Source organism: Choloepus didactylus, chromosome 2 (assembly GCF_015220235.1).
Source record: "Choloepus didactylus isolate mChoDid1 chromosome 2, mChoDid1.pri, whole genome shotgun sequence".
NCBI classification, from domain to species: domain Eukaryota; kingdom Metazoa; phylum Chordata; class Mammalia; order Pilosa; family Megalonychidae; genus Choloepus; species Choloepus didactylus.
In genome coordinates, this window is record NC_051308.1 from 99920467 (window position 1) to 99943014 (window position 22548).

General features: G+C 43.0%; 1 protein-coding gene across 2 annotated transcripts in view; it reads right to left on the minus strand.

Moving 5' to 3' along the window:
- Nucleotides 1-2791: 2791 nt before the first annotated feature.
- The window catches only part of PBX1 (PBX homeobox 1), a 325337-nt gene continuing 305580 nt past the window's right edge, over nucleotides 2792-22548 (minus strand). For both annotated transcript variants that reach the window (XM_037825466.1, XM_037825462.1), the window contains one exon: nucleotides 2792-4181. Coding sequence is in view for 1 of the 2 variants with exons in the window: in XM_037825462.1 (XP_037681390.1) it covers nucleotides 4161-4181 (21 nt within the window). In the remaining variant the exon portion in view is untranslated. The remainder of the gene's footprint in view (nucleotides 4182-22548) is intronic.

The window sequence follows — 22548 nt, forward strand, 5'->3', positions numbered from 1 at the left end:
ATCTTAAGCCACTTATCTTTCCATGCAACACAGATGAACAGGTGCATCATCCCAAAACTCTGCCAATTGGAAGGATTTCCCCTCACCACTTTATTTCAGAGTGTTACCAGAGAGGGGCTGTAGTACAGCTGTCATCCATTTTTGGCTTGTAGCCACATACAAAGCTTAGACTTTTCCTCCTCAGTCATTTGTTCATAAAGGATACTTCAAGCAGCCAAATGTGTAGCTGATGGAGAGGCACCAGTACAACAATGTGGGAGAACATGGGTGTCTGGGCCACCTGCTCATGCAGCTTACTTGTGCCTTCCTGCCATGTCTGATCCTGGACATAACTCTACCATCTTACAATGGATAGCTGCTAGGAACACTGTATTAAAATTTGGTGGATCTGAATGAACCCAGATCATGATAGGTTGTCTGGCCAGCCATTGGTCACTTGATATCCCATGGTCAGGTAGTCCATCTATACTAGGTCCTAATAGTATACCAGAGCTCTTTGTCAAATGGTGTGTAATTCTCTGATGCAGAAGGCATGACCTTTCTCCAGAATTTCATGGTTCTCTATTGTGATTCTCTCATTGAAATTTGTCATAAACTCCACAGAGCATATTTGCCTGCCATAGATTCCTCTAGTACCACAGAGACTTCTGGATCATATGGTTCAAGTTGCAAGGCTGCTTGTCCCCCCAACCTGGAACTTCTGAAGATCTCTTTCCTACTGTGGGTCCCATTCGAAGTTGGAAATCTTCCACGTTACTTGGGGTCAGAGAAGTATTCCCGAGTGTAGAATATGTGGAAGAGGTCTATGTGGCATTGTGACTCCTTCTACGTGGCAGGAGGTATGAGATGCAATGATTTGCTATTCTATTTGGAAGGGAAGCCTCAATATGCCTGACACCACTGGACCTCTAAAACTTCATTGATATGGCAGGTTCTTGACTATTTATAGGTGTTTTCTCCTATTTTCTGAAAGCACATGTATCCTACTCATGGCCTCCAACATATTTGCTACCTCTTGCTCATCTGGTCCAATTAATATAAGCTCATCAATATAATGGGTAGATGTGATGTTCTTTGGAATGTTCAGACAGTCCAGGTCCCTTCAGACTATGCTGATGGGGGGGGGGGAGAATTAACTTAGCCCAGTGGCAAGACCACAAATATCATTTTTGTCCACCCTACATGAACGTGATTGCTTCTTGTCCCTCCTTGATAGGGCTGAAAAACAGTATATTTTCCAAATCAAAGTATGTATACCATATCCCCATGGTTGTGCTAAGATTGTGCTTGCAAAAATACCACATCTGGCAAACGAGTGGCAATTGGGGCTACTACTTAAATGAGTTTGTATGAATATACTATCATCCTCTAGGATCCCTCTGATTTGTGTAGCGTGAATTCTGAATCAGATTCTGAATTAGAATCCCAGGAAATTCTGCTGCATTAAGTGGGTATATAATGGGTACCACCATCCCTACATCTTTTAGGTCTTTAAGAGTTGCCCTCATCTCTTCCATTCACTCTAAGACACAATAGTACTTTTAACTTACTGTCTTGGAAGGAAAGGGGATGTCAGAGGAGAAGTTTCAGTTGCTTCCAATTGGCCTTTCCCATTACAACAATTCTTAACCAAAAGCCCAATGAACACTGTTGAGTTTCTACCAACTACCAAGTATGTCCATTGTAATTATTTATTCAATGAATGAATGGACCCACTGGACCCACTGTGAGGCAAACATAACGACTCCACTTGAACAGTGAGACCATGATGACTATTTGGGTCACCAGATATCAAGGTCAACTCAGGCTGTTTCTGACAGTCCTCCAAATGTTTGGATAGACTTCTTCTCCCAGTATATGGCTACTGAGCAAAGGGTTAAGGGCCTTTTGGAGAAGGAATGGGAGAATCATTACCACATACACTTACTCTATTTGAGGGGTCCTTCCACCTGGGAACCCAGCCTTTCCTATCAATGGGCTGTGGAAGTGAAAATTGACTCAAGTCTGGAAATTGATAATGGATTTGACTTTTATTGGGGTGGCTTTCCTCAGACTCTTTATCATCTTTCTTTGATTTCTGTGATTGCATAGATTAAGCAATACTCTTATTGGCTTTCTGTCTATCTTGCCCTTAGGGATACCATGTTTTATTCGCCATCTACAGAGCCCTCTAAGAATTAGGTCCTCTTGGCTGCACTTCAAGCTTGTTACTGATTATAATAATTATAACCAGGGTCAGTGAGACGTGGTTAACCAGCTTCTAGGACACCTGCAGGCATGAGATGCTCACTATCTCCTGGGTCATCTTATTCCATCATGGGGCAACAGATTTCGTAGATACGCTTTCTTATGCAGCAGAAATATGCCTTCCTGGAATTTCTATTCATGTGACACACCTTTAGATATTTGAAGGCAGCTACCATGAAAATCCTCTCCCTAATTTCCCTCACAATTACTAATCCTTCTTGTTTCTAGACTAATCTCAAGAGTCAGGCCTTCACATTCACCAAGGGGGTCAGGACACTAATCCCAGGTTACCTGGAGGGGAAAGAGAACACACGTGCCCATTGAGACACAGCAAAGTAATTATAAAAAATTATTAAAAAAAAAAAACAAAAAACAGTTAATACATATGGAGTGCTTACTAATGGGCCAGGCCCTGAGCCAAGCACTTTACTCACATTAGACTCACAACAACCACTCATTTATGCAACAAATTTTATTAAGCACCTAAGTCATTCTAGAAATCAGGGATTCAGCAGTAAGGAATACAAAAAAAAAAAAACCCTGCCCTTATTAAGCTTACATTCTAGAGGTAAGAAACAAACAATAAATAAGAAAATGGAGTGCTATGTATAGTATAGTAAGTGCTGAGTGTTAAGAAGAATAAAATGAGGAAGAAAGGAAATGTCAAATGATTTGCAAGTTTAGATATGGTATTCAAGGTCTCACTAAAAAGTTAAATTGAGTGAAGACCTTAAGGAGGTAAAAGAGGGACCTCTGTGGATAACTGGGGAAGCCTATCCCAAGGAGAACAAACAAAAAGGGTAAAGATCCTGAGGTAGGTATTATTATCTCCATATTACAGATTGTTAAATGTCTTGTCCAAAATCCCATTGCTTAAGTATGGCTCCAGGAACCCAACTTAGGTCTGCTTGACTTTAGGACTTTCATATCATACACCTGCCCAATGATAGAAGGTGAGTGACATTAGACAATTTAGAAGTGCTCTATGTTACACAAACTCTAGAAAAGAAAAGCAACTTGCTCAGATGAATACTTGTAGATAATGGCTCAGCTGAGACCAAAGTGCTGTCATTTCCACTCCACCATCCTTGCCTTCGGAATCCAGACATTTATACTCTGGCCAGAAATCTTTCCCAAATCGGTTAAAGGACCTCGTGATACTTTATCAATGTATTTTGCTGATACATATTTTAAAGGACCCATGTTTTCTAAATGATGTCACTGAGCTCTGATTTCTCTTTTTGGCAGGTGTCGATCAATAACAGAGCACAGGCTTTGGAGTTAGACCTATCTAGATATGAAAACAGTCTCCACACCCTTCTAGCTATGTGATCTTGGGCAAGGTATTAAACATCTCTGACCCTCAGTATCATCATCCATAGCAAAAGCACAGGAATGCCTCTTAGCGATGTGGTAAGGATCAGATAAAATAATATATGTACAGCACCTGACACAGTGACTGGAATATAGGAGGTGCTCTAACTGTGTTAAGTCTTCTCCCCTACGTAGTTAGCTGTCTTTGCACATACATGGCTCTTACTCTCTTATTTATTATAATTTTATTGAGGGTTGAGAAGTTGTCTTATATTTCTTGCTACTCACCACAGTTTGCATTATATCGTGGTATATAGTAAATGTTTAAAACTATTTGATTGCTGGAATAGTGGGGAAGAGAAAGAAGAGTGATTATTGCTTTGGGACTTTGTTGGTGAAACAGTCATCTCGTTGCAGCATCTGTCAGCTCACGGCTCACCAGAGCTTTTTTGCTGATGTGAATGACCGGCAAGTATCCTCTTACTCCTTCAAAAGTCGATATATGTCATTCTGGAAGGGAGACCACTTTTCAGGCAGAGGAAGACATTTCTTCAGTCAAGAGAAGAGGAGTAGCTGTCACCACCAGGTCATCCAAGCAATCAGTAGGTTCTTGCAATTTCCTGGTAAGAAGGCAAAATTCCAGTTTAACTTAGAACTTCAACACTCTCTACTCACAGATCTTTCATCAGGGCTGCTATCAAAGAGCAAAATTGACCAATTTCAGTTTTTATTTCTTTTGCCCACCCTCTGGCAAGATTTCAGTGAGCAGCTAACCAGCTGAAAATATGAGGAGAAGGAAAAGGCCCAGACCTAGATGATTTAGAAAATGGCTCATCAGCCACCCCAAATTGAAGTTGCTTTTTCATTCATATGATGTGGAAAAAAAATGTCTTCATGATGAATATTAGGAATAGTGCAGTGGCATAACCTATTTATAATTTGTTTTTAAGGAAAAAAAAAGTGTTTCATTTGTGTAACACTTTCCCCTAAACTAACTTGTTTAATCCTCATAGCAACCCCGTGAATCATTATTTTACCATGTTTTACAGGTGAAGCAAATGATCCAAAGAACGTTAAGTAACTCGAGAGAGGTTACACAGTTGGTAAGTGGCAAACCCAGGACTTGAACCTAAGACCTCTTAATTTGAACCCAGTGGTTTTCCTCTGCTCCTCGTTTTTCTGCCACCATCTAAAAAGGATTAATGAAGGCCAATCTTTCCTGACCCTATTATAGGCCAAGGATGGGTGAGAGGAAGCTTTATAGATAGAACTGTCCTCTCTTTTTATACATCCTAGCCTTAATATGAACAATTTTCAGAGGAAAAAAATAGTTTTTCAAAGTTAGTAATATATCTAAGACTAATTTGTATTTGTCTCTGTAAAGCTGAGAAGACTTAACAACTGACACTTTATCCCTAGTCACTACAGAAAGAGAGGAACAGTGTCACTGTTCCCAATTTTGTGGCCAGGGATCAAGAGGACAGAAAGAGAACCTATATAGCAAAGTTGGGAAAAGAACCTGTTTTTCTAACTTCTGAACTCATAAATTGAAAATTGCCAAAACTAGGCATTATATGTATATATGCAATTATTAGAAAGGAACAACGCAAAAAATATTTCCTTCCTTCCTCCTTCCCTCCCTTCCACCTTCCTTCTCTTCCTTCCTTCCTTCCTTCATTCCTTCTTTCCTTCCTCATCAATTCTTCTTGGGAGCACTTCCAAATATCAATTGGCTTTTATACGGTGGTGAGATTAGATTTTAGCACCCAAGGGTAAGCTGTTTTCTCCCAGAAAAATCCCCACTTATCTCCAGACTCCAGGGAGAATGCAGCCCAAGGTGGGAGAAGGTAAGCATTGCCGTGGCTGCAGCTGGGTACCAGAAAGCTGGGCGCAGCGATGCCCACGAGGACAGGAGCCGGAGAGGGCTTGGAGCATTGGGTTCAGAGCAGATGGCTAGAACAGTTCACCAAAGACCCCTAGGTACTACTGCCAGTCAGAGGGGTTTCCTTTCGGAATGTTCCCATTAACACATTTTCTTGGCTTGGGCCTTGTGGCTGCTGGGATGAACAGCCTTTTTCCTTTTCCAAACCGTCTTTATCAGTAATGCAACAATAGCTAATTTAATTAGCTGACCTGAACGGCAGCCAGTTTGAGCTAATTTGGTTTTGCTAGCTGCTTCCTGGGACATACAGAACTGATGAGCATACTTCCCTCTCCAGACAAACAGTGGGGAGTGGGATGGGGCAGAGAGGGTGACGTGGCTCCTCCAAAGTCCATTCTACACCTGTGGGATTTAGCATTCCAGCGACCAACAGTAAGTTATTCTTGAGTCAGTATTCCCCAAGGGCTTGTCAAATTTGTCAGCTGAAAAGATAAAATAGACAACTAGGAAATTGCAAAGGCAAGGTGCCCAGGTTGAGAGTGCTGGGAAGAAACATTCCCTTCAGTAGAAGGGACACTTAGCCAAAAAATTTGGATCTCAGCCACCGACTGATCTTCCCCAAGTCACTATAACTCTGTGTCTCAGCTACCGGACGCATAATAATAATCATTGCCCTACTTGCTTCACAGATGTGTTGTAGAACTCCAATAATATAATGTAGATGAGAGTGCTTTGAGTCATATAAAGAACTAAACAAATATAGAATGTTTTGATAATTAGCACGATCCCATGAGGGTATTCTGTTTCTCAAGGGCAGGGACTATCTACTGTTTATCTTTGTGTCCCTAGCACCTAACATAGTCCCTGCATATAGAAGGTGTGCAACGGGTATTTGGCGGCTGAATGATACAGAATTGGGGATATGAAGAGATATGAAGGGATGGTTTAAGGTGTGGGGAAGTCAACACATAACTAATTGAACACCATAGAACTTTAGCCTTCTTTCCAGTTCAGTATCTTAACTCTCTCCATCCTTGACCAAAAAATAAATAAGTAAATAAATATTATATATATTATATATAGTTTTGAGTAAGACATGACTTTTTATATCAGATTTGTATTCAATATATCAAAATAGCTATTCTATTCCACCTGCCCCTCTGCCCACCATTCCCTGCCCCAAGCTCTCCCAGAGTTACTGCCCCAAAGAATAGGTAAAGGACCACACCCACGGTAGGTTTGGGGGTCTTTTTCCCTTTGAAGCACTGTATTTCAATGGGATATGGATTAGAGTTCACATCTATTCACATAGAATAAATGATCTGTGCTTGAAATGAATGGATTTGAAAAAAGTTTGAATAGGAAAGGTCTATAAGGTAATATTATCTATCACCATCACTTTAATATGCTTTCTGGTTTTGGTATTTGGTTAAATTTGTTTTTTCCATCATGATTACTGCACTGACCAACTATGCTCACTCCACACACTCTCTGTGGGTGATCTCATCCACTTCTGTGGCTTCAACTACATCTCACATGCTGACAACTCACAAGTCGTTTTCTTTAATCCTGACGTCACTCCTGAACTCAGGCACCCGGAAACATAACTGGATCCACCGGGATCACCTATTACACCTCAAACCCAAGATGCCAAAACTAGCCTTCATCTCATAGTTTCCCAATCTATTTGTCTTGATTCCTTGCCTTTGCAGGAAGCTCACAGTTTCTGAAGCCAGAGCTCCAAGCTTTCCTTCATGCCTACTTCTAGGTAGTCACCTAGTCTATTGCTTTTACTTTCTAAAATATCCCTTGAATATAGGCCATTCTTGCCACTGAAGTTATTTTATTTATATCTTTCATCCCCTACCTCCACTCCAAACAAGAAGTCCTCAAAGACAGAGCTCCTGTGCATACCAGGCAAACAAGAAATGCTGGTTTATCTGAACTAAATTAAAATCTCCCTCACCCTATGCAATCAAATCCCAATCTTTAGTGAATGCCAATTACTGTACTTAAGACAACTGAAGATGTAGCTGAGTTTTTCCATTCTGCTATAATAGCTGTTGCAATGGGCTCTAAGTTGACAGCCAACCCCCACATTTAGGGTGAGTACAGTCTGCTCAGCTGGGACAGTATAACCTCAATGACGGATCTATCTTCTGGGTCTACTCTAAAACCTGAGGCTCCCATGCAGAACACTCATTAAGTTTCTCAAGTGTTTCCAGTTAAGGCAGAATCTGTTCTGGCTGCCATAGTTTCTTCTTTACAGATTCCCTGTCTTTGACTCTCTCATGCCTAACTCGAGAATCAAGTGTGGATTACTCTTCCTAAACTCAAATTACAGGTGTATGTCTATAATACATCGGAAGTATTTAATATCCCTTAATGATAATTGGTGTCCCAATAAAATTTTATATTAGTCATTTCTATAACTTTTACTGTTACTTATATGTTCTTCATGTCTAGGTCATTTTTTCCCCTGAAGTCATGTCCCTAGAACCCTAGTGTTAGTGGGTGACCTCACCGCAAATTTTGAAAGGTAGCCAAACCAAAATGGAAAAGAACACAGGGTCTGGAGCCACCCTGCCTCATTTCAGATTCTGATTCCACCACCTACCATCTGTGAGAATAGAAAATGTCTGTATCTCTCTTTCACAATTTCCTCATCGGTAATATGGGAATAATGATATATATACATTCTCTACAGGCTTCCTGTGGGAATTAAAAGGCTAGACCATTTAGCATAGTTCTTGACACTATGTGTGTCAGCTATTATTAAATTACTTGATAATTAGGTCCTAGAAGACATCAAAAGGATTTTGATGAATAATTTGTTTGCATCACAGATTCTTTGCATGTGGTTTACCCACATTATCTCATTTAATCCTCACACTAACCCTATAAGGTGCTTTTATCATATTCATTTCACAGATGAGAAAACTAAGCTTCAGAGAGGTTAAGAAACTTGTCAATTGCCACACGGATAGCAAGTGACCGAACCGGAATTTGAACTCTGGACTGAGTCTCAAGTTAGACATAAAGAAACTAGAGACAAATTATTCAAAGTCTTTACTTCTTTGTAAATAAAATAAAGAAAAAAGAAAACACTTGGATGAATCTTGAAATAATTACGCTGCATAAAAGAAGCCAAACAAAAAAAGAGTATACTATGTGATTCCATTCATATAAAATTCTAGAAAATGCAAGCCAAATATGACAGAAAGGAGATCAGTGGTTGTCTGGGGAGAGGGGTAGGTATGGAGTGGTGGGAAGAATGGACTACAAAGAAGCACCAGTAAATTTGGGGGGCAATGATATACCTATTATCTTGACTGTCATGATGGCATTACTGGTATATACGTATGTCAAAATTTAGCAAATTACACCCTTCAAATGTGTGCCGTTTATTGTGTGTCTGTTATGCTCAATAGAACTGTTAACATAAACACTCTAGCTACTTTTATACCCACAAAAGCAAGCACATTAAACAAAGGGTAATTAATCATTATTAAGAACAGAGTCTAGTGATGGGCAAAGAAAAAATATCCCAAGAATCAGGGCCTCTGAGTTCACGGGTCATAGCTGTGCAGTTAAGAGCCCAAGCTTTGTTGACCAAGCTGGTTCTTACCTCCTCCTTCTTGAATTATTTGTGTGACTTTTGGCAAATTACTTAAAGAAATCTTAGCATGCTTACCTATAAACTGGAGGCGATAAAATATGCTTCATGGGGTTGTTGTAAGGATTAAATGAGATAATGTGCACAAATCCCTCACAGTGTAACACACATCTGCTAAATGTTGTTTAGGTGCACAAAACGTTTGAAGGGGGTTCTACCAGGCTCTGGTGACCAGCGTTAGTCAGATCCACAGCAGGGGACAAAGAGAAGTGGTTATTCTGTGTGTAGCCTTGAAGGAAGAAAGTGATTCATCATACAGTTGTGTGTCCTGATTTGTGGGACAAATCAGCAGGTCAGGCCTTCTCTCATTTCCTGGGGGCCCCTCCTCATGTTCCGGGTCCCACTCCTGCCCAGCATGCAAATAGGAAAACAGCAGCTATGCCACTGTGTATGTAAAATAGTAATGCATTCTGCTTCATTCCACTCCTCTATTACTTTAATGTGCTGGCCTGGAGGATAAATGAGATAATAAATGCAGAGCACCGAGCACTGTGTCTGGGTCAAAGGAGGCACTCAATAAATGTTCGTTCCCTGTCCCCATCCTCCTTCTAGGGCAGACCTGACTTCTCAGAAATGCAAATCCCTCTGCACTCCCCTAAGTCTACATTCAAAATGCTACTCCCTTCAAACCGGCCAGAATCGTTCTCCTCTGCTAATTGTCCCACAGAGGCCAGGGGAGAAGGCAGCCCATCCAGGAGGCCCACGCCTCGCAGCAGAAGACACTGTGCTGCGAACCTGGCCTTCATCCATCTTCACAGACAGTGCTGCGCCATCCATTTTAAATGACATGGAAGCCGACCCGTTCATCAAGATCAGCATACTACTATATTATTATGATTATTTGGCATTTACATAACACTGTATTTGCAAAGTGCTTAATAATAATTTATTTATTACTTCATCTAGTGACTCACTAATGGAAAATCCAAGGGGTTGTCCTGAGTTCAGTGACCTCCACTCTGGAGACCCCTTAGGCCATTTCCCATAGCTTGCCCAAATGCCTGCTGTAAAGTATTTTAATGAAAAACCATTTGGCATAAGTTTTTCTTTTCTTTTTCCTGCTTGTAATGTATCTATTGAGACAATACTTTTATTTTACAATGAATAAAAATAAGCATTACTGTTATTATAAATTCACTGAACATAATCTCTCTCTAGAACTTACAAGGAACCAACAGGATTACATCCCAGTTCTGTGGCAGACGTGGAAATGCACCCTTCATACCTCCCAGCAGTGAGGGGTGTGGTTTGCTGACAGCCTGTGGCTGTTAATTCCTTTAGGGTCCTCTTCAGCTTTCACCTGATCATGGTGATGGTTCAGAGGCCTGGCCATTTCTGCCCAACATGGGACCCATCTAAAAGGCGAGCTTTGTTCCAGAGCTCTCCATTGGGTTGGCCAAAGCTTTTTCAGGTCTGTATCACTGTTTGACAGCTTCCTTGCCCAGTCAGGCTTCCTTCCCCTTTCTCCTTCCTGGGTGTAACTCCCCAATAAACCTTTTGCGCTCTTAACATTACCTCAACATCTGCTTCCCGGAGAACCCAGCCAGCACAAACACCTACACTAAGCCATGCCATTCTAGGCAAGTGTCTCTGGACTTCAGATTTTTCAACAATACATTATTAGGGAGGTGGGTTTGATTCTTTCAAAAGTCTTTCTACCTCTTTCATTCTATGATACTTTATATGCAATGGAGTTCAGTATAAATTCTGCATCTCTATTCTCTATCCCAGGGGGTTTTGTGGTGGAGTCCCCTATTTTCCTACCCACAACACTGTTATGACCCCACCTCTGTTAAAAAGTGTAGTAGAAAGATGATTACAAGTGATGATGGTTGCTTGTGAAAATTATACGGTAAGAATTTATATGTGTCAAACAGCATATGTATATCTAGCATTATATAATGTGTAATTATATATATAGTTCAAGAAATAATACCATAATATAAATGATATACTATTAGTTGTAAAATACCAGTCAAGACAGGGGATCCACCACCAGAGAGAAAATGGGTAAGGAAGTCCCATTGACAGATGGGACAGATGGGGGAGGACAGGACCGTACATTGAAAGGGTCTTAATACCTGGGACTGACGGGCTACATCCCCAAAGTTCTTCTCTCAAACTACACACAACAGAGGGAAGAAAAACCCCAAGTGAGCCAATTCCAAAGGGAGCAGCCCCTCGGACAGTGCGCATTTCAGAATTCTGAAGGATGCAGCCTCCTTATCAGCTGCTCAGGCTGGTCCCCTGTGGAGGTTTTCGTTTCCAAACCAAGAATCAGAATGAAAGGTTGAGAGCCCTCCTCCCTTGTCTCCCTATTTCCTGTTTTTCTTTCTTTCTTTTTTTTTACTATTTTTTTTCTAAACAATCTTTTAAAGAAGTCTGTTCTCTACCTTTTGCTCTGGATTCTTCGGTGGTCTCAGATCAACGGTGCTTGTCACAAAAAAAATTATTAAGAAACCCAGTGAAGTTTTCCCAAATTAAAACCCGAAAAGAATTTATTTACTTCTGTATTCTAAAAATAAACCTGTCATCGTAAAGTCTGTGTATAAGGTTGTCATTTGACCCTGGCTCTGAGATTCATGTATGTTAATGGAATTTTCTAGTTTAAGAGGTGGTATTATCTAAAACATGTTCAAGAAGTTTTGTGTAAACTGTGTAAAGCCATGGAAGATGGCTATCCAGTGAGTTGGGGGACACACAATGAATCAGTGTATCTGAGATGTTTTTCCTCTCTGCTGCTCTTGGAGGCCTGGTAAAAATTGTACCCCACCCCCCACGACCAACTAGGAGGGCTCAGCAACGTTCGATGGCAAGAGTCTAGACTCAGTTCTTTTAAACAATGGTTTCAAAGCACATAGAAAAGGAATCTGGGACTCATAGACACCAGCATGAATTTACCAAAATCAAGTCACACCACATTCATATCATTTACTTTTTTGGTCAGGAGACCTGTGGTACAACAAAGAATTACCGTAACTATGTTTCTATAAAATGGTAAACAAAATCCCTCTCCCTATTTATTCCTCAAGATAAGATGAGGTAATGTGGTTAGTGACATGCCAATTAAGGGGAATCATGTTGAATGATCAACCCTCAACCTGAAGCTATCGCTAATGTTTCATTACAAGGTGCTGGGTCCACCTTCCTGCTCAAAACATTAATGAGTGAGATGGATACAACAGAGAGGCAACAAGCATGGCTTTCAGAGTAAGACAGTATTGGTTTCAAATCCCGACTCCTCTCTGGACTGGCTGTGTGTCCTTGGATAGGTTACTTAGTCTTTCTGAGCCACAGTTTCCTTCTCTATATGATGGGGATTATAACACACACTTCACAGAGCTGGCATGAGGATAGGATGCAATAATATCCTGTGTAAAACACGGTATCTGGCAGACAGAAATACTCCCCCAAATGGTTGCTTTTTTGTGGCACACTAAACATATTGTCTGAGATTAATGAGCTAATATGTTGGATGACAAAATCAGGATCCAAAAAGGTCTCACCAGACTGGACTCAAGGACCAAATCTAATAGGATGGCATTTAACAAGGATAAATGTAAAAGTACTGCAATTAGGTCTGAACAGCAAGCTGCACAAATGCCCAGAGGGGAGATAGGGCTTATCAACAGTGCACCTGAAAAAAGACTTGGGAGCATTAGCTGACTCCTTGCTCATTAATGGGTCAGTGGCGTGAGGTGGCTGCCAAAAGCGGATGCTGTATGCTGTATGCTGCCCATCAACTGGAACAAAGGGAGGTATAATGCCCATCTCCTCTGCCCCTCTCTGGACACCACATTTTAAAAGAGGTAGCGACAAGCTGGGCTTTTTCCAGAGACACAGAATCAAGGTGATGAGGAGACATAAGCCCCGTCAGAGCAAGGAGGAGCTGTAGCAAGAGAAGTCCGAGGAAGCTCAGGGCAGGTGTGGACTAACACCTGAAAAGCAGTTATGGGAGTGACGGGTTAGACCCCTGGTGATAAGAAATGTCCAACTCCTTCCCTGCTTAAGGTTTCTCAGCAGAGAACAAGGATGATGGGTGGGAATTATAGAAAGGAAGTTTTCTATACACTGTGAAGAAGATGCCTCTAACAATTAAAGCCACCATGGGCAGGGGGTGAATTCCCTGTGGCTGGCCCTGTTCAGGCTGCGGCTGCAGGACTGCCTGTGCAGGAAAGCGGAAAGAGATGACTATGCCCGCCAGGGCAGGGCTCAACCTGTAGCGCATGTGCCCCAGAAATTGCTTGCAAAATCTGATGTGCAAAGTGCAGTTTTCTTGGAGCGGGGGGAGGGTTCAGAGTCCTATTATCCTTTATGGAATTTGAAACTCCACCCAGAAAAGATTAGGATGAACTGAGCTGAAGTATCATTCCTTTCAACATTTCTTGGACATCTTCTATATACTACTAGGCTAGATTCAGGGACACAGAGAGGAGGAAGATATTGTCCATCATTGTAAAGTGAAACTTTGAGTTGGTGTGTTCTTGTAAACAAACAAGTGTAAAAAAAGCATCTTTTTGGTGCTGTGACACGGTATGGGATATGGTAGGGTGACAAAGAGTGGCCTGAGACGCAGGGACTCTGTGACAGCCAGTGGTGAGAGAGCCTTTGGCGGCCTTGGTCACTGTCTGGGTGGAAGTTATGTTCACAAAAGGGCATATGGGCAGATATGGCAAAAGGGCAGATATCCTGAGAGCTCCCTGCAAGGCTCTGGGAATTGCTGATCTCCAGACCTGACCTTTCTCCCAAGATGCCATCTCAGCTGTCCATGATGGGGCAGGTTCACTCAGATGTCCCAAAGTGAGATGTTGTAAGATCTGTAGGAATGTGTTTTGGGTCAGTCCATGAAAACCCAAATCATCGGCTGCCTGTGCTTGTGCTCACACCAACATCAATCTGCCAATGTGCTTTACATTTATTTACCCACTGTGTAGTGACTGCTTTATTGGGCCAATAACTTAGAGGCGGCAATATCCACCCATCAATATCCTACCTGGCTTCCAAAGCCTGGCTCCTGCCATAAACCCTCAGTGTTTTCCCCAGTACCTCTGTCCACTGAAACCCCTCCATTCTCTAGACCCCTGCATCACCCCTTGTGTGTCTCTCTCATTAGGCACCTACTGTTTACCTTTTTGTGCTGTTACTTAGCTGGGTTCCATGAGTACATTTTGTCTGCCTGATAAGATAATTAACTCCCCAAGGATAAAGAACCTGTCCTATCCTTCTCCTCTGTCTTCCACTGAGTTTTTCATGGGGTAGGGTATTTGGTAGGGGCTCAGCAAATACTTAATAGGATAGAAGAATGCATTAAATAGGATAGGCTAATAATTATAAAACCAGGGCATTTTGTATAAGCTGCTGGATCTGGTTGTCAGGCATGTGAAAGGGGAGTGGAGGTAGGATTTGAGACCCTCGTGGAGTTGTAGCTTAGTCTTCTATGCCTCTGATCTGTCCCCACATTCTGAACTGAGTGGGAGATGGGGAATAAGTGGCTTCTCATTGTGATCTGGTCCAGAGGAGCCCTAAACAGGGAAGAATGTGGGAATGTGTCCTTCTGATGCAAACAAATGGTTTCTCTGATTTACTTATAAATTTGTTTACCTACATCACAGAATGTTAGAGCTGGGAAAGATCTTAGAATTCAAATTACAAACTCCTTATTTTAAAGGTGATGAAACTCATTTTAAAGGCTGATAGACGTAAGCAATTTTAGGATGAGAATAATTGAAAATATTTGGTCATAAAGCTAGTTAGTGGTAAAACCAAGACTAAGACTTAGATCTCCTGTGTTTCAAATAAGTGCTCCTCTACTTAAACCCTCCAGAGACTCCTCATCTCTGTTGGAGAGTTCTTATCCTGGCAATATCCTTGTCCTGGCAGTGGTCTACAGGGCCCTTTGGGAAACAGCCCTGCTACTACCTCTACCACACTCCCTCCACCTCACTTCGCTCCAGCCACGCTGGCCTCTGTGATGTTCCTTGAACATGCCAGGTATGCTCCCACCTCAGGGCCTTTGAACTTACTGCATCCTCCACCTGGATATTGCCCCAAATATCCATGTGACTTGCTGCCTTACCTCCTTTAAGTCTTGTTCAAATGTCAACTTCTTGATGAGTCCTTTTCTGACCATTCCAACTAAATCATATGCCCCCTACTACTTGCCCCAGCCAAGTACTCTCTCCCTTCCCTGCTTCCTTTTTTCTCTTTATTTTCTCTTTAGCATATATCACTAACATTCTAAGTATTGTATTTATTTATTTTGTTTTGACCTGTCTCCTCTACTACAGTGTGTGTTCTCAGAGGGCAGAAACCGTTTGATCTGGTTCATTCAGTTATCTGTCCCCTTTATTTAGAACAGGGCCTGGCACATAGAAGATGCTCAACAAATTCTTATTGAATGAATGATGCAGTGCTGCTGGGACAGAAGCCAAAGCCCAGGAGTTTCCATGTGAGATTCCAGGGACATGTGAGCCAGTGGCCAGATAGGTAGCCAAATTCCAGCCCTTAGGTTGTTCCTGAAAGTCTCCTGGAGCCACAGGGAGCCAAATCTGGGAAGGTAGCCCACCTGCCCTTGCCTGTAGGGGTTGTCCAGACCCCCTGATGAGCAGAACAGAAGGAGGCAGATGGGTCTCATGGGTTTTCACTACGGATTTAGAATTGTGACCTTCAAGTGAACAATTCAGTGGAGTGAAGGCCCCATGGACCACCACTGTCAACTGTCCATACAGCATTCTGAACAAATCTCAGCAAATGAATGAAAGTCTGGGGATGACTGGGATGGGCATCACCAAGGTGATATTTAGGTTTTGATAAAGTACAAGTTCATTCTCAATTCATGCCAGAGATACAAGAACCAACATTCAAAACGTCAGGAGGCTTATCTGCCAAGAGTCAGGAGAACCCTCCTCACCTGAGCAAGGGTCCCCCAGTCATGCTTAGAGAACTGCTGCATTTAGATGTGAGTGAATCATGTTCTTCATTCATTTCTGAAAACCGTGAAACAACTTAGATGAGAAAAGAAAATACGAATTGAGGACAATTAAAATCAGTGGTGCTGGTAATGTGGCATGCCTCCCTACCCAGGGCCACCTGAGTGACAAAGGTTGTAACTGGCTCTTAGAGGGACCCGAAGGCCCATGTCTGTTTCTCTGGTCGGTTCTCTTAACTGAGCGTCACCCAGGGGATGCTGGACTCACAACTGTGAGCGGCCTCTGCTTAAGAGCCCAGACCGTCCCTAAAGGCCTCTCACTGAATCCTATCCTCTGCATCTGCTTAAAGAAAGCTAGGACTCTTTAAGGGCCAAGGGATCCAGGACAGAGAATGTCTTCATGCCCACTGACCCAAATCTAGGCGTTTCCCAAGCTAAAACGTCAGATGCCTTTTGCCCCACCCATTCCTCAGACTCTGCGATTTGCAAATAAACCCTGTTTCAGAGGTCAAGGGAAGTCTTTCTCTCTCCGCCTTTCTTACACTCCACCTGGGGTCCCCGTGGGTGGTGTAATCATCCAGATTCAGGTCCAAACACTATCTCGGAGCAGAAAGACTTCCCAACAAAACCCGGGGCCCTTAACTGACGAGCGCACGCTCTCCCTCCTGACCCGCTGTCGCCTGCCAGACCCCCAGTGCCCCGCTGCACTGAGACAGATCCAGTGTGTCTGGGGATCACGAAAAGCCCTTCCTGCCCTCTGGTGCCACGCTGGAGCCTCGGAAGCCACCTCTGGCTCTGGCTGAAATGGGAACCATCGCCGATTTCTTAGGCCGGCCTTTCACATGAACTGGAAATCCAAAGCGAGCTGTGAGCTGCTCTATTCTTTCTCTTTCTTAGTATTCTCTACTTCCTCCCCCACAAAATGCTTGGGGCCCACCTGAGACCTAACATTTGTCTGTTTTGAGAATAGATGAGTATTTATTAGAATTAAACAGCTGGGAGCCCTGTGATATTTAGACGGGTATTAGGAGGAGCGTATGAGAAGAAGATAATGCCAGGTCTTTTTTTCGGTAAACCAGTCTGGGCTTAGTTACTGAGGGGATTTCTTGGGTCTCCTGTGAGAGCCAGATACAGTTAATTTCCTGCAAAAGCTGCGGGCTGGGCCGTGCTGATATTGCAGTGTTATTTAGAATAGAAAGGTCAGGCCTGAGATTGAATAATCATTGACAAGAAATCCATGGGGGATAAGAAGCAGTTGGTGAGCAGTGACTGAGACCGAGTCTGTCTCTGTCTCCCCCTCCCTTTCTTTCTGGGTATCTGGCTGATTTGGGGGTTTATTTATCATCCTTTTTGCAAAAATTTTCACAAAATCTCAGAGCTAATGGGAAAGGTGTGCTGAGATAGGGAGAGTGACAGCTTTCAGGCTGCCCTTCAAGATAGGAAGTTCCACCTAAAAGACTTGAAATACCTACTCTGGGGCCACCACTCATCCTGGATACTCGTGCATGGAATTTTCAGATTACAAATGGTGGCTTTCCCTTCAGGACCTCAAAGCACTTTTTTGTCCCCTCCAGAGCTTTTTTTTTTTTGCCTTCTACATTGCCTCTGAGCTATAGTTTGAGTAGCCCAATTTTATAGCCTGTCCTATGTCCTAAGAGTGTGAAACCAAATGTAGAACATCAGGGGAGCACAAGAGGGAGAATCAGATGGGCAGGCACTTGCTATGCCATCAGGTATGTGCTGTGTCCTTTGAATATATTGTCTCATTAGTCCTGATAGCCTTGTGATCCCTGGTTTGCAGAGGAAGAAAAAGGCCCAGAGAGGCGGAATAACTTGGTCAAGAGCTCACAGCTCCGAAGCAGCAGAGCAAAGCTTTAAAATGTAGGGCTCTGTGAGTGCCAAGTGCATGCTCTTTGTCTGTGCCGTGCTGTCCAATAAATCTCCTCATCTCGGCTGTGGACATTTTCCCTGAGGCCATCTTCCTTCTCTTTAATCCAGGTCACCTTAGATAACTTCTCAGAAATCCATGTTTTCAATAAAAGAGTTTCTTTCTTGCTGAAAATTTTCAGTAGCAACAATATCAGAAGTCAGATCCTACACATTTGGTGGTATAGGATATGTCTAGCATGGAAAGAGGAGGAATGGGTAGGGGGCTTCTGAGGTGTCTTTTGAATCACAGGTGCCATACAATTTGTTTATTTTAAACTCAGATTCATTTCTTTAAAGTTTGGCCTTGAAATGATTCTTCAAATCATAGCCATATTATTCAATTTTGTAAATTTAAGGGCACAAATAATAATAGAATAACCAACAAATAATCTACCAGCAACCAATTGTGAATTAGCCTCTAGGTCAAAGTTAAAGCTATTCCAAGGGTCGTGAGTCGAGCCAGGTAAAATGTTAGTATCGGAGGTTCTGGTTAGAATTAGGGAAAGGTTTATAGTTATGTTCAAGGTCAGGGTCAAGGTCAGATCTCTGTGGATAGCTCATAATTGAGGGGAGATTATCAATTCGGGAATGTCATTTTAGGAAGACTTCTTGGTCCAATGACTTTGACTTGTGCATTTGCTGGTTTTTTGTGTCCTGTGTTGTCACAGAAGGGTTCTGGCATCTGCTGATACTTCCTGTGCTCTCTGCAACTCCTTGGCTGGGTAATATGAAGGAATCCTGGGTAATGAGCTGAGAATTAGGAAGGAGCTGGGGCCAACAGCCTCTTCCCTAGGCTTCACCACTAGGGGGCATGAGCTACAGCGTGAAGATACATGGTGTGTGATTAGATTACCCAAATCATCTGCTTTAATGCAGTTTCTAGAAATTCACCTCTTTAACTGAGATGAAATTTTATCACAGCTACAAAATAGTGAATCGAAGTACATTGCATGCTTTTATGGATTTTAAAACATAGACTTAAAAAATAATACAAGTTTTAAGGTGTATCATCATGGAAGCTTGGAGGCTGAGTTTAAACTCCAGAGTGGATTCCCCTTTTCTCCTGAGAGAACTGAGGTAGCTTTGTGCCTTGAGTCTGTTTCCTAAAGCTACAGAAATTGCAGGGAGGTGTCATAGCTTCATATTGTATTCGTTTAAAAGGTCTAAGTTCTTTAGGGAAGCAAAGATGTCTGCTATTATTTCCTTCCTTTCTTTCCTGAGCTTTCCAGTCCCATGCCCAGGCAAAAACTGCTCCTTTCTTTTCACCTGAATCTGAACTCTGGCCATGAGACCACTAAGACAAAATATATGTAGAGCAGGAGCTTGCATATTCTGGAAAAAAAATGGAGAGGCATTATGGCAGAGTGATCAAACTCTCAGACTCTGAAGCTAGATTGCCAAAGTTTAAACCCAGCTCCTTTGCTTTGTAGCTTTGTACCCTTTGGAAATTGCTCATCCTCTTTGTGCTTTTCAGTTTCTTCATTTTGAAATGGATCTAATGATAGCATCTTCATAGGCTTGTTGGGAAAATTAAGTGTGTGAATATACACAAAATCTTAGAACCATGCCAGTTCCATCATAAGTACAATAAGGTGAGACAAATTTTTCCCTGCCTATTATGAATCCACAACTTCAAAGCACCTTTTCCAATTCCCAGAACTCTGTAATGCACAGGAATTAACTAGGGGAAACTGGTGGTGATTTCTTATCCGGCTGGCTTAGGTGGAAGCTGCAGGTTCCACGATCTCAGTCCTGGACCTTTCCCTGGATATGGTTCCAGAAGCAAACTTTGACATGTATCCCTGAAGCTCTTTAGGGGCAGCAAGAACCCACTCACTCATTCAACAAACACTCACTGAAAGCTGACTATGAGCTGGGTACTACCTTGAGCAACTCACTCCCTGGTCCTGAGTCTCAGTTTCATCACCTGCAGGATGGGAATCATAACACCTGCCCTGCCGGACTCACGGCACTGTCACAAGGCTCCAAAGGAACGTGTCAGTATACCTTGTAAAAGGCTAGACAAATCATGATGCCGACATTATAACCACCACTACTGTCATCTCTCCAGAGTTGTGGCCCTGCCGTCAGATGGCAATGTCCCCACTGCAGAGTGGCACTACATCAGGCCGGATGACCTCGGGAATGCAAACTCCATGGCACCATCTGGCATCCTCTTTGCCTTTGATTTATCAGTGCAGAGCTCTCCCCGTGCAACACCATAAAGGCAGGTGGTGTGACACCTTTACTGCCTGGCACAATGTGGAGCTGGGATGAACTTATGCATGCAGCGACAAGGCGCAGAGGCTCACCTCTGCCTTCTCAGCATGTTTCTCAGACTGGGAAGGGCCCCAGGTGCTGCTCAGGGGCACTTGGCCCCTCAAACTGCCCCGGGAGAGGCCAGGCTGAGCTCAGGGCAATAAGAAGCACGGCCAAGGCCCAGCCAGGTGGGATGTGTTTCTGCAACAATGCCCCCTCCCCTGTTTGCTCCGGTGGCTGCCATCTCTGAAGTTTATAGGTATCATTACCTATGAAAAATCTGTTCCATCTGAAGACGGTCAGGGTTGGGGATGGGTGGCAGATTGCAATTTAATGATCAGATTAAAATATGCTAAAGCAAACAAATAAATAAATAAAAAGCCCAGCAGCCTGGAGCGCCACAATTCATTCTGTGGGCAACAGAGGCTGGGGCTCCCGGGACCCGCTCGTAACTCACCCCACAGGCAGGTTTAGTAGCCTGTTACTGTAGGACCACAAGGAGAAACAACTCTCCAAGAAAGATTTACACTGAATGGTTCCAAAGCTGAAGGGCTAGGGGCCGGGAGAGGAGAGGGAAGTGAGAAACTAACAGGTCTAGTAGCTAATAATGGAAGAAGAAGGAGCTAAACTCATTCACCTCAACAACAATGGCCTGAACCTTCCCTCCTCTTCAAAATCTTTCCCAGCCCTTCCCCAGTTCCCCACACTCGAGTCACCTACCCCCTGGCGATTAAGCATAACTTGATAATACCACATATCATGTAGAGTCATTTTTCTCTTGTGATCTCCTGAGGTCAGAGGGTATGAATTATTTATTTCATTATCCCTACTCTTAGACACAAAGTTGCTACTCAATAAGTACATGTTGGAAGGATGAATGAATGAACTGCTCCATCAGAGCTTACACTCATCAGTGAGAATCTATTTTGTGTGGGCTCTCCTGGGGGGCAAGGGGATGGGTGAAAACATGGCATCAAAGCCTCACGCGGTTCAGCCCCAGACTCCTTACCTTCCCCAGGGACCCTCCCTTGCTCTCTCTGGCCCATGTTCTGGTGCTGGTACCTGTCAGGTCCCCTCCAGCAGCACAGCCTTTGTGCCTGCTAGTCCCTCTGCCGAGAACTCTCCTTTTCTCCATTGCACATATTCAACTAATTTTTTTTTTAGTTTGCAGCAAGAGAGACAATTCCTCAAGAAGACGTTGCTGACCCCCTTGTCTAAGTCAATTCCCTTTATTATAGACTCTTATAGGATCACATACCTTTTATGCATATTACATATCACAGTTACAGATTTACATCTATGTGTGTGAATAATGGATTGATGTTAGACACCCCCACTAGACCATAAGCACCATGACAGCAGGGATTAGGCATTTTCATTTTTGCCTGTCACTGAAACCCCAGCACCCGGCACAATGCTGGGCATGGAATAGGCTCTTGGGAAACGTTTTGAAGCACAGTACCTTTCCTTAGGGTTATATGAAATGTATACGAAATGTAGGAAATGTACATCACGAAAGCCCCCCACCTCACCCTATCCTATTACTCCATGACCCATGGCCTTTTGCCCACCCCTGAAATGTCTACTGTCATTACAGCAACAGATCTCCATGAAGCTTGAATGTAAAACCAGTTAGGGCAGCTCCCTGCTGGGGCCCTGCATGGCAGTGGATTGCTGTTGTGTCTGAAGGAAGAGAAAAAGGTGGGGAGATCTGAGATAATCACTCATTCCCCCCCTTTGGGGAAATTTTTTTCCTTCACACTCAGCAAACGATGCTCTTGTACCAATAACAAATGTCAAATGCTCTGCCAGGAACTGGGGGGAAGATAGAACATTAGCAAAAGAGGAGTAATTCAGTGAAAAGGACAGAATTTCTGTTTAAGGACTGAAAAGCCAAGTAACAAATGTCACCAAGAAACTCTAGGGAGACAGTTTTGCATCAACAGCTGCTACCATAGAAAAAAATAAACATGTCCACGACTACCTATAATCATTTTGTGCCCTTCATTTCCTGGCATCTTCCATGGGATTGGGATCTTCCTCTCTCCCTCTGATGGGATCCTTAGCTCTCAGCACTGTGGGATCTCAGGGCAACTGTCCAGGATGGCCCGAGTGCTGAGAAATAGTGAGGGAAGCATGGGAGAAGAAGGGGAGGGGCCCAGGACCTTAACTAGCCTGGTAAATAAGGACGCCACTTTCCCAGCCTTATCAGGGCTTAGGCTCTGGTGAATTTCTTTATTCACTTATTCATTTGACAACCACGAACTTAACTCTGTGCTAAGTGTGGGAAGAGTCATTCTGTCTTCTCCTGCA